The 12,286-nt window shown below is 57.3% G+C and overlaps 1 protein-coding gene across 1 annotated transcript; it reads left to right on the top strand.

Annotated features, from left to right (window-relative positions):
• Nucleotides 1–2,867: 2,867 nt before the first annotated feature.
• On the top strand, nt 2,868–11,455 carry GRM2 (glutamate metabotropic receptor 2; the record flags this gene model as incomplete). Its single annotated transcript, XM_084248081.1, has 5 exons — nt 2,868–3,332; nt 5,629–6,466; nt 7,954–9,029; nt 10,975–11,152; nt 11,382–11,455. The coding sequence occupies exons 1-5, from the start codon at nt 2,883–2,885 to the stop codon at nt 11,453–11,455; spliced, it is 2,616 nt and encodes an 871-aa protein (XP_084104207.1). The 5' UTR covers nt 2,868–2,882.
• Between the last annotated feature and the right edge of the window lie 831 nt (nt 11,456–12,286).

The raw sequence follows: 12,286 nt of genomic DNA, 5'->3' as shown, positions 1-12,286 counted from the left end.
GTGCCCCTTAGCACTTGTTCATCCTCGGGGCAGATAACATAGGCTCTGGGCCTTAACTCTGGATCGCGCCCCTCCAGTCCTTCACAGCTTTGTACTGCAGCTTACCCACCACCCCCTGGCAAGGGGCGCCCTTCCCCATTCTGCTGCAAGAGGGAAAAGTCAAGAGCATCCTCTCAGAGCTGTCCTCCCTCTGCTCGGGCTCCAACTCCTGCTCCCTCCTACGCAGCAGCCAGTTTCAGGAGCCTTTTCCCCACCTCCTTCTGCCAGATTCAGCATGTCCCACAGGGCTGACCCTTATCCTTGGCCCTAAAGTCCCAACCCAACCCAGGTTGATAGCTCTTTGCCATGAATCCCCTTCATTCATGGCAGTGGAGATGGAGAGGTGTCAAGGCTGGGTATGTGTGTGGGGGAAGGTAGCAAGCAGCTTCAACGGTCATCGCAGGAAGAGGAGGCCCCCGATTTCTTCTAAAGCCCCACCCCCTATCTCTTTCTAGTGACTCAGGCCCAGGGTCTCCCGTAGGTTCGAAGACATGCCCCCCTCTCAGGCCTGGCGTGTAGATTGAGCTGCAGCTCATGGGTGGGGAAAATTGATGAGGCCAGGGACAGACTTGCCCCAGCAGGCTAAGTGCTCCACCTCCCTTCCCCGCGCCCCTCTCATCTCTCCCCCCTTGGTGCCCTGCGACCCTAGGCCCGACCCCTCTGCTCTTGCAGATGGCTGCTGTGCGCACCTCCAAGGGCTGTGTCCGGTGCCCGCCCCTCTCCGGGTAAAGGCTTGAGGCATCTGCCCCGGCCTAGGGCGGGAGCGCCCCGGGATTCAGCACCCGGCGGCGGACAGCTCCGGGCCGCGGCCCGCGAAGAACGCGAGCCGGAGACGCGGGGCGAGGCTCTGGCGGAGTCTGGAGGGAGGCGGAGGCCGCTTGGGGCGCGGGAGAACTGGAGTGGGGAGGAACGGAGGAGGGGCTGGGGGCGGGCCGGGGCCGGGGGCGGGGCGGGCCGCGATTGAAAGCGGCGGGGCGGGCGGGCGGACAGCGCAGAGCCTCCGAGCGAGCGAGCGAGCGAGCGGGAGCAGGAACCCCGCGCCCCGCTCCTCTCCTTTTCTCTCCGCGCCAGAGCCGGGCGCACCAGGTAGGGTAAGCCGGTGGCGCGGCGGCCGCCGCCGACCTTATCAATCTTGATTCCCCCCCTTCCCGAAGTCCTGCGGGCCCTCGAGTTCTGGGGGCACCCTGGCCGGAGAGCCCAGACAGCACTCTCCAGCAGCTCCGGGAAGCGGGAAGACAGCCCTGCGCGTCCACCTTCTTCCCCCCACGACCCCCAGAGAACACACGACCCGCATCACACTCCCTCCTTCCTCCTGCCCCGCTGTCCTTTCATCCGTCTTTCTGTCTGTGCCCCTTTGTCTCAGCCTCTCAGCCTCTCTCACTCCCGTCGCAGGCTTTGGAACCCAAGACCCGGGGTTGCCGCCTTTGAGGTTCTGCCCCAGAAGCAGCTTTGGTCCTCACACCCCCTGTGGAAGGCTCCTGGTCCTGACAGATTTGGGCCTCAGCCCCCATCTAGGTCCTTATCCCCGTCTGTGCTGGTCTTCATGCTTGCCTCTCTCCCCTGGTTGGGCTCCTTCTTTGGGGGTACCTGCAGGATCTCAGCCCTTCCACCCTGGCACCAGCAGAAGATTAATCCTGGGGGACGGAGGGGACAAAGTGAAGAGCCCCAGTCTCTGTGGCCAGGACACAGGATCCTTGGACTAGCTACGGCCCTTCTTCAACCTCAGTTTCCCTTACCTAGGCTTCCCCAGCCTCCGTGACTGTGAGAGCCTGTGTGGGTGGGTGTCTGGGAGGGCAGTTGGAGCACAAATGATGGGGTGCAGAGCAGAAAAGGGAAGGAGGGGTCTCCGAGCCAGGGAGAGGGTGATGGCGTGCTGAGACTGAGGATGAGGAGGTTGGAGATGGTGACTGTCTCTGCTTGGTTCTGGGCTGAAGAGAAAACAGGCAAAAAGTCTCAGACATGCTTTACATCGAGCTAAGGTGTCCCAAGTCTCATCCTGAGCTCTGCTTTGGGGTTTTGACAGACGAACTGCCCCTACCCCTGACCCACACGTACACTCGCATCTACTCTCTCTGGTGATGCGGACCTGTGGCCACTCTGGTGTCCCTCGCCAGGGCCAGTCTTTCCTCCTGGCTGTCTAATGCCCAGGGCCTAGAGTCTCTATTACTTCCTCCGTCAGGGGACTCTGGGGATGGCTTTGTAAGAACCAGAGGCTAGGACCCTTGGGTGCTCACCTGGGCTCCAGTGTCCCGAGGTGCCGGAGACTCTCCTTTAGAGACTTTTCCTTCCCTCTTCCCTGTGGATTCTCAGCAAATAATGGCTCCTCTCTGGAAATCCAGTGCTCCCCATCCCAAAATTGTTCAGTGACCTGGGCTCTGCTGTAAAGGTGTTGGCCTTGGGCGGTTCGGACAGGTCTTACACGCTGTGCCCGGTGTTGGGGCTCGCCTGTCTCTTGTCTGAGCCGTTACTCTCCGCTTCCCTCCCTTTCTGCTGAGTTGGGAATGGGCCCATCTTCAGACCCAGATCAGGGTAGGGTTGAAAGACAGACTAAGGGGGTGTCCTAGGAGCTTGTCGGTCTGGTGAGTGGCACTACTTTCCCCGGCCCCTGGGCCCCCGGGCAGTGGGTTTAGGGCAGGCAGGTCAGGAGGGGTGGGCATCCTCAGACTCCGCTTCTTTTTCCCTGCCTGTTTGTCTGTCTCTTTCTCTGCAGGAACCGGGCCCCTCTCATCTCTCTTCCTGTCTGTACTTTCCTGGTTCCTGTTTCCTCCTCTCTTTGTCATTGCTGCTTCTACCCTCACCCCCCCGAGGCCCAGGTCTGCGGGACCCATATCCCCTTTGGGGCCATGGAATCACTGCTTGGGCTCCTGGCACTGCTGCTGCTGTGGGGCACTGGGGCTGAGGGCCCAGCCAAGAAGGTGCTGACCCTGGAGGGGGACCTGGTGTTGGGTGGGCTGTTCCCGGTCCACCAGAAGGGTGGCCCAGCAGAGGAGTGTGGTCCTGTCAATGAGCATCGCGGCATCCAGCGCCTGGAAGCCATGCTTTTTGCGCTGGACCGCATCAACCGCGACCCGAGCCTGCTGCCAGGGGTGCGCCTGGGTGCACACATACTCGACAGCTGCTCCAAAGACACACATGCCCTGGAGCAGGCACTCGACTTCGTGCGTGCCTCGCTCAGCCGCGGCGCTGATGGCTCACGCCACATCTGCCCCGACGGGTCCTATGCCACCCACGGTGATGCCCCTACTGCCATCACCGGTGTCATTGGCGGCTCCTACAGCGACGTCTCCATCCAGGTACTGGGGGCTGCCCAAAATGGGGATAGGGAGGGAGGTGGAGACGGGGGCCCAGAATTGGAAGAGGGGCTAGAAACTTTCTTTGAGTAGCTTTTTACAGAAAACTAATCAAGTGCCCTTCCCCTAATGGGGGTTGATGTTTAGAGATTATGCAGAGAAAATATCCCACTTCTAACACACACACGTCTGATGCTAACAGTCCCGAGAAACTTAATAGCCAGGTCTCCTGAGTCAGAAATCCAAGTTTGAATCCTGGCTCACCTGCTTAGTATTGTGGGTGGTATTTCCCTCTTCTGGGCCTCAGCTCCCTCTTTATAAAATGGAATATATGACATTTGTCACTGTTAGGGTGGTGGTGAAAATTGAATGAGGTTACTACATGCAAAGTGTGGGCTGGGGGCCTGGTGAGTCACAAGGACATAATATTAGTAACCCATTTTATACATGAGGAAACTGACACTTGGAGAGAGACAGGCCGTAAATCAAGGCATTTGCAAAGTGGAGACATGAACCAAGGGTTCTCAGCCAAGGGCCTTGAAGTCATCATCTCTCTGTGGTTCATATCTGGGGACAGATAGAAGCCAGGGGCAGCACAGAGAAGAGGGATAGGAATGGAGGGCCCAAGAGGAAGGGGAGCAGAATGTGTGTGGAGCAGGGGCCGAGTACTCAGGGGGTGCAAGGTTTGAAGAAAAAGGGAAGGTGAGAAAACCAGGGCCTCCTTCCTCCGGTTGTCCCTGAAGGGGCCACCGGCAGGTCCTGGCCCAACTGATAGGCTTGGGCGTGACTAGATGCTTCAGGCCAGGAGGGTTCCGACCCCCACCCTGACTCAGTCCCACCGCACCCCCCCCCAGGCCCTTATCTGCCTGGTGCTCAGCAGAAAGGTAGTTGTAGTTGGGGCCTGCTAGTCAGTGCAGAGGGGGGCTCAACTTCCTTTAGGGGTCAACTGGGGGTGTCTCCTAACAGGACCAGGACCCTGATCCAGAATGCTCCTTCAGGATAGAATGAAGCAGAAGTCTGAACATGGAAGCAGCTTCTGGCCAGGATGGAGGCATCTCCCCACTGTAGGGAGTAGTCCCGGTTCCTGGAGGTGGCCAGACGTGGCTGTGCTCATTCCTCCATCTGCAGCTCTGCCTGGGGGCAGGGTGGGTGGGCAGCCTGGCTCAGGTGTTCAGGGGCCTCTCGGGTGTTTTTCCCCTACCCCGCCCCCCGTAATTCCCTGTAATTCCCCATGTATTCATCTGCAGGAGCCCCATTACCTCCACCCGCGCTGCCTGCCTCCTGGAGCCCTGCAGCCCTCACCGCAGCATCAGTCTGCTTTTTCCCCGGTGTAGGTCAAAACAAGGCCCAGCCCTTCATTCTCAAGCTGCACCTGTCTGTTAATGATTTCTCCTCACTCCTGCCCTTTCTCTCTTATCCAAATCCCTGTCATCTTACATATGCCAGGTACCGTGGCCTCCCATGCATTATCATTTTTATCTGTTCGGCAGCCTTATAAGGCAGGAGTGGGAAACTGAGGCTCAGAGAGTTGCTAACTTGCTCAGGAGCACAGAGGTAGAGAGCAGGGGCGAGGGCATTGGGACTATTGGAATGAGCGGCTCTGTCCCCGTTGTAAATGCAGGACCTAGTCCCTCCCGTGGATTCTGAGCCATGATCTGCTCTCACCTACTTGCCATGCCACCAGGTTGTTGACTAGGGGCAGGAGCCAGGGGCCCAAGGGTGGGAGATGGCTGCTATGCAGTCAGTGGTAAAAGGAAACTTTGTTTATTTCAGACTCAGGAATCCAATGACCAACCCTTGAGTTCCTGGGGCCATGGAGCCCTCCGATCAGGGTCTTCCTTCCCAGGCGAAGATTTTCCTTCTTTCTCCATTACCCCAGCAGGGTTGACTCTGGGGAGGGGGTTCCTGCCCTAAACAGGAGAAGTTAAGAGCTCTGAGCATCCCAGCTGTCCCGTGCTGCGTCCCTCTCCTGTGCAGCCGACTGACAACCTTGGGCTCACCTCAGGCTCCCTTCTGTTGCTCTTAACAGTGCCACACATCCGAAGGGACAGCAGGGAACTCAGGTGTGACTCAGGACCCTGGTGCCTTGGCCCTGGGTCTTGTCTCTCCCAGCCCTTGGGAGGGGACAGAAATCTCCCTGTACCCAGGTAGAAGACGCATCAAGTCAGGATATGTCTCCTAAGGGAGACCTCAGGGCTGACCTCATGAACACAAACCCAAGATCCATAGCTGTGGGGGACACATAAGGTTGCTAGCATTTGACCTGATCTCTGATATCTGCCCTCTCTGCCCCTCCCAGGTGGCCAACCTCCTGCGGTTATTTCAGATCCCGCAGATCAGCTATGCCTCCACCAGCGCCAAGCTGAGTGACAAGTCCCGCTATGACTATTTTGCCCGCACGGTGCCCCCCGACTTCTTCCAAGCCAAGGCCATGGCTGAGATTCTCCGTTTCTTCAACTGGACCTATGTGTCCACTGTGGCATCTGAGGGCGACTACGGCGAGACTGGCATTGAAGCCTTTGAGCTAGAAGCTCGCGCCCGCAACATCTGCGTGGCCACTTCAGAGAAGGTGGGCCGTGCCATGAGCCGAGCCGCCTTCGAGGGTGTGGTGCGAGCCCTGCTGCAGAAGCCCAGCGCCCGGGTGGCTGTGCTGTTCACACGCTCAGAGGATGCCCGTGAGCTCCTGGCTGCCACCCAGCGCCTCAATGCCAGCTTCATCTGGGTGGCCAGCGATGGCTGGGGGGCACTGGAGAGCGTGGTGGCAGGCAGCGAGAGGGCTGCCGAAGGCGCCATCACCATTGAGCTGGCCTCCTACCCCATCAGCGACTTTGCCTCCTATTTCCGGAGCCTGGACCCGTGGAACAACAGCCGGAACCCCTGGTTCCGTGAGTTCTGGGAACAGAGGTTTGGCTGCAGTTTCCGGCAGCGAGACTGTGCGGCCCACTCACTGAGGGCCGTGCCCTTTGAGCAAGAGTCCAAGATCATGTTTGTGGTCAACGCAGTGTATGCCATGGCCCACGCCCTGCACAACATGCACCGCGCCCTCTGCCCCAACACCACCCGCCTCTGTGACGCAATGCGGCCTGTCAACGGGCGCCGCCTCTACAAGGACTTCGTGCTCAACGTCAAGTTTGATGGTAATGGTGCTGGCTGCCAGCCCTGCGAGTGTGTGTGTAGCAGGGGAGCAGACCCTTAGGTTCCGTTACTTGACTAATAAAATATAGCTTATAGCAAATAAGGGCCTCACCCAGGGCCTGGTACCAGAGCCAGGACGAGGATGGCTAGGTGGCAAGGATCCAACCGGAGTCAGGAGTGAGATTCTGTTTCCTGAGGCCCTTCCAGAGAGTAGACCTCCGGCCTGGCACCCAACTCTCAGGGTCTTTGGTTGCTGCTTAGACCTTGCCTTCTATTTCCTGCCTCTTTATCTTGCAAGGAGTAGCAGCCAGGAGACCTGGAGTGCTTTCTCAGGCAATAAAACAGCAGTGGGGGGCAGAGTAAGCGTGGCTGAGTATCAGGATGACACTCCTTGTCTCGCCATAGACAATTTCTATTCCTTATCTGGCTTTTTCATCCAGGTGGCCACAGCCTCTTCAACCCAAAAGCCATTTTAATAAAAGTTCCAGGCTTAAGAAAAATAAATGCCTCCAGATAATCGTGGGGCTGCAGGAAGACTCACTGCAGAAAGGGGCGCCAGTCTGATGAAACTTGGCGTGCCCGCCGGCCCAGGGTCGAGGCAGATGGGAATTCCAATCAGATTGGCATTCAGGGTTTTGGGAGAATCAGCGTTTTGGTTAAGGTTAGAGCCTGGGGTCTGATTGGTTGAATTATTACCAGGCTGGATTTAGTTCCCTGGGTTTGGTGGAATTTATGGTGGGGTGTGAGTTGGATTTTGAGGACTTTGAAGCTGGGTAGAAAGATTAGGGTCTGTGGAGGACCTGCATTTGCCTCCCCCTGCACCATTCACCACCAGGCCTGTAGCACATCATCTGCTTGCTTGAGCCCTGATTTCTCATGGGACTCGGGATGACAGGGGTCCTGCTTTCTGGGCCTGGGAGACACGAGGTTCACAGGGGTCTGGGCAGGGTTGAGGCGTGGCAGGGAGAGAGGCGATTTGTAGCTACCAAGCACATTCTGGCGAACGTTAGTGGGAACAGGTGACCGCTGAGGTTAGGATTCAACTTGCACTGGGGTCAGTGGTAGGACCCTGACAGGGGGTGGAGCAGGGGAGCTAGGTCGACAGGATTAAGCGAGACCAGGAATGGATCCAAGGCCAAGTTTAGCTTTGGGAGTCTGTTGAGTTTGGGCAAGGGGTGTGGTGTGCATTATGATGGCGCTGGGCTCAGGGTTGGAGACTAGACTTGAGGTGGGGTTTGGGGGATTGGTAGTTAGGTGTTAAGTTTGTGGGAGATGCTAGGGCTTTGAGGTGGGGCTTCTATGTGGAGTTTAGAATTGGGGTTTGTTGTAGCCACCCATTGAGAAAAATGGCTGTGGGGAAGGCAGGCTTAGTGTTGGGGTAAGGATCAGAAGGTTGAGGAGTGGCCTAAACGCTGGGGCTTGGTGATATGGTGCAGTTTGGGATCACATCAGGATGACCCAACCCTCTCTTCCTCCCTCCCACCCCCAGCTCCCTTCCGCCCAGCCGACACCCACAGTGAGGTCCGCTTCGACCGCTTTGGTGATGGTATTGGTCGCTACAACATCTTCACCTTTCTGCGGGCAGGCAGTGGGCGCTATCGCTACCAGAAGGTGGGCTACTGGGCAGAAGGCCTGACCCTGGACACTAGCCTCATCCCATGGGCCTCGCCCACTGCTGGTCCCCTGCCCCCCTCTCGCTGCAGCGAGCCCTGCCTCCAGAATGAGGTGAAGAGTGTGCAGCCGGGCGAGGTCTGCTGCTGGCTCTGCATCCCCTGCCAGCCCTACGAGTACCGGCTAGATGAATTCACCTGTGCTGACTGCGGCCTGGGCTACTGGCCCAACGCCAGCCTGACTGGCTGCTTTGAGCTGCCCCAGGAGTACATCCGCTGGGGTGATGCCTGGGCCGTGGGACCTGTCACCATTGCCTGCCTGGGTGCCCTGGCCACCCTCTTTGTGCTGGGTGTCTTTGTGAAGCACAATGCCACACCAGTGGTCAAGGCCTCGGGCCGGGAGCTCTGCTATATCCTGCTGGGTGGCGTGTTCCTCTGCTACTGCATGACCTTCATCTTCATTGCCAAGCCGTCCACCGTGGTGTGCACCTTACGGCGCCTTGGCTTGGGCACCGCTTTCTCCGTCTGCTACTCGGCCCTGCTCACCAAGACCAATCGCATTGCACGGATCTTCGGTGGGGCCCGGGAGGGAGCCCAGCGGCCGAGGTTCATCAGCCCTGCCTCGCAGGTGGCTATCTGCCTGGCGCTCATTTCAGGTCAGCTGCTTATTGTGACCACCTGGCTGGTGGTGGAGGCACCGGGCACAGGCAAGGAGACAGCCCCTGAGCGGCGGGAGGTGGTGACACTGCGCTGCAACCATCGCGATGCCAGCATGCTGGGCTCACTGGCCTACAACGTGCTGCTCATCGCACTCTGCACGCTGTACGCCTTCAAGACCCGCAAGTGCCCCGAGAACTTCAACGAGGCCAAGTTCATCGGTTTCACCATGTACACCACCTGCATCATCTGGCTGGCCTTCCTGCCCATCTTCTATGTCACCTCCAGTGACTACCGGGTGAGCCACCTGCTTCAGAGACTGGGGGGCAGGACACCAGGCCTTCTGTTTCCTGGTGTCTTATTTAATATTCTGATAACCTGGGGGCTCCAACAGGTTAAATGCTAACCCAGAGGGCACACAGCTTGGAGTGGCTCAGTTCAGACTGGATTCCAGGGAACAGTGGAAAGTTTGAGGAAGTTTGGGGAAATGACCAGAGAAGTGGTGGGCTTAGAGCTGAGAAGGGATTTCAGGACTCAGCTGCCCTCTCCTGACCTGGGAGGAGATAGGAATGTGGCTTAACCCCTTGCCTGGGAGGAGATAGGGGTGCAAATGAGCAGAGGCTTTGCCCAGCTCCCCTGAGGGGTTGACTGCAGAGGGGAGACCTGGTTGTTCTTGGGGAAATCATGAGCTAGCGGGTGGCCAGAGGATTGACTAAAGAGCTAAGTCAGGAAATGCTACTGACTGATTTAGATTGACAAAAGGCCCCAGTGAGCGTGCAGAAGGGGGAGGTGATATGTGTTGGTGCTGGTGGTAGTGAGTGTGTGTTTATGTAGGGAATCAAGTAGGGCTTCTTGGGAGAGGAGCCTTGGAACTGACTCTGCAAGACAAGCAGGTTTGAATACATAGAAGATGGGGAGGCAGCTGTTGTGGAGGCTGATTGCAGCAGAGAGTCTGCACTTCTCAGCTTGGGCAAAGGGGGAAATAATAGTGGAAAGTTAGGCAGAGAAGCAGCTAGGAAACTAGATGGGGAGAGGCAGAGTTATCGAGCTTTGCAGCAGCCTGAGGGTATATGCTCTGGGCTGGGCAACTCTGGGATTGAGAAATGAAACCAGGAAAGGCAAGAACATAAAGCAAAGAGTGGTAGGAGATTCAGGATGCAGTGTCGAGTAAGACTAAAACTGGCGAAAACTGTACCCCCGTTGGTGGTTTCCAAGCAAAGTTCCAACTAGCACGGAGTGTCTCAGCCTCAAGGGGCAATGGCTGCTTCAGTTGGGGTATCAAGGGAGGCCTCTCTCAGGAGGTGACAGGGGAGCTGAGCTCTGAATGATGAGGATCATCTTGGCTAATCCTCATGACTCTGGAGTAAACTTTGCGGCTCTCCCCATTTTACAGATGAAGAAATGGAGACTCTGAGAGGTTTAATCCCTTGCCTAAGGTCATTCAGCTTGGGAATATAAAGCAGGGTCTGAACTGATAATCTTAACAATTAAAGGAGCAGCAAAATTGAGGCGAGAGTCCCTGCAAAGGCCCTTTCCCCCACAACAGAGGTATGGTGGGCAGTGCTGGGGGACAGGAACGGCTGAGCTTGGCTGCTCTTGCACCTGCTGGGCCACCTGCTTGGGTGGTTGAGGCCAGGGCTGGGGAGGGAATCTGCTCTGACTCAGCCTGCATTTGCATATTATTTGCATTTGCATGCCAATCATAGGTGGCTATGGACTCATCCGGGACACACTCAGAGGCTCACACGTGCATGTGTGTATATACATGCACACATACACATATCACACATGTGCAACACATTGGCATAGCTGGGACACACAGAGATCTTTCCACCTACACATGCATCCCTCACACACACACACACACACACACACACACGCTCACCAATGCCTGGATACACACACTCACACAGATACCCACTTGGATGCATGCGCTCCACATCTGAGCCTTTCTATACACACATGCCCCCCCACCTGTACACACACTCCCATGTGCACATGCACCCCTGCATGTTTACCCTCACAGCTGGAACTTTGGTTTCCCTAGGAAGAAGATTTACTGGGGCTGACGCTGGGACAGTGCCCAGCCTTCCTAGAAATCCTTTAGGGCTTGGCGAATGGGTGGTGACCCAGTGTTGAATGCTTCCTGTCTCCCCTACTCCCTACCCCAAGTCCAGGTAGGGGATCCCAAGGCCGGGCCCAGGCCTGGGGGCCAGACTCATCCTCGACCTCACCCACCGCAGGTGCAGACCACCACCATGTGCGTGTCGGTCAGCCTCAGTGGCTCTGTGGTGCTGGGCTGTCTCTTTGCACCCAAGCTGCACATCATCCTCTTCCAGCCACAGAAGAATGTGGTCACCCACCGCGCACCCACCAGCCGCTTTGGCAGTGCTGCTGCCCGAGCCAGCTCTACCGGCCAAGGTGAGCATTTACCCCAAGCGCAGCCTCCACCTGCCCTGCCCCCTCAGCTCCTGAGCACGGGAGTCACCCCCTGGGTTGCTGAGATTCCTGGTCCCCCAGAATGGCCTCTAGAGGAGACAAGACAGGAGAGGGCCAGGGCGGGGACCTCCCTCTGCAGCCCAGATTCCTGGGCTGCCCACCCTCCGTGGAGGACCTTAGCTGAGCCCCAACTCCGACTTCCTTTCCACAGGCTCTGGGTCCCAGTTTGTCCCCACTGTCTGCAATGGCCGTGAAGTGGTGGACTCAACAACATCGTCACTTTGAGGACTCCACCGTCTGCTCCGCTGGACACAGCTGCTCCCCAGACCCGGCACAAAACCGCATTGGGGCCAGGAGGGAGCTGGCTGGAGCACTGCAATAACACCCACCCCTGCTCCCTCCCCGCTACCCCCCTGCTCTAACCCTTCAGAGCCAGAAGTCAGGGTCTTCGGCCAAGGGACCTCTGCAATGGCCACAAGCCAGGGTCCACTCTGTCCTGGAACAGGGTGGTTGAGGACTGCAGATCCCAAGCCCCAATCAGAAAGGTGCTTCCAGCCCTGCCCCTCCTTCGTTTTAGGGCCTTTTTAATTTTTTATATGTTACTCTGGGATGGGGAGGGGGTTATTGTGGGGCCATCCCTCCCCCTGCACAGTAGTCTGTCCTGTGATTTATTTTGTATTATCTGTAAATAAATTGTCTTTATTAAAAAAAAATCACTCTGCTCCGGGCCCAGGGCCGCGTCGTGAGCCCCCTCAACCTTCATTTCACCAGTACTTGTTGGCATTTCCCTGTGCCCCGAGCTCAGACCACGGAGCCCCAGCCGCAGCCCTGCCTGGTGGGGAGACGGAATGTGAATAAGCCATCTCCCCTTGAAAGGCGCTGCTAGGGCACAGTGCAGTACAGCGAGAACACGGAAGCAGCCTCGGTGGCCAAGGACGGCGGGCAGCCCCAAGAAGATGGAGGGTCGCCACACAGTGGCCCACATTCCGCCATAAGGAAAGATGAAATGATGCCACTTACAGCAACGCGGAAGCTGTTCGAGGGAATTCTATGTGGCAAAGGAAGTCAGAATGACAAAAACAAATACTGGATGTTTACACAGCAGACAATTCAACC

The sequence above is a fragment of the Talpa europaea genome (genome assembly GCF_964194135.1).
Source record: "Talpa europaea genome assembly, chromosome: 11".
Taxonomy (NCBI): Eukaryota; Metazoa; Chordata; class Mammalia; order Eulipotyphla; family Talpidae; genus Talpa; species Talpa europaea.
The sequence above is the reverse complement of the archived record's forward strand: the minus strand, read 5'-3'. Positions and strand labels throughout refer to the sequence as shown.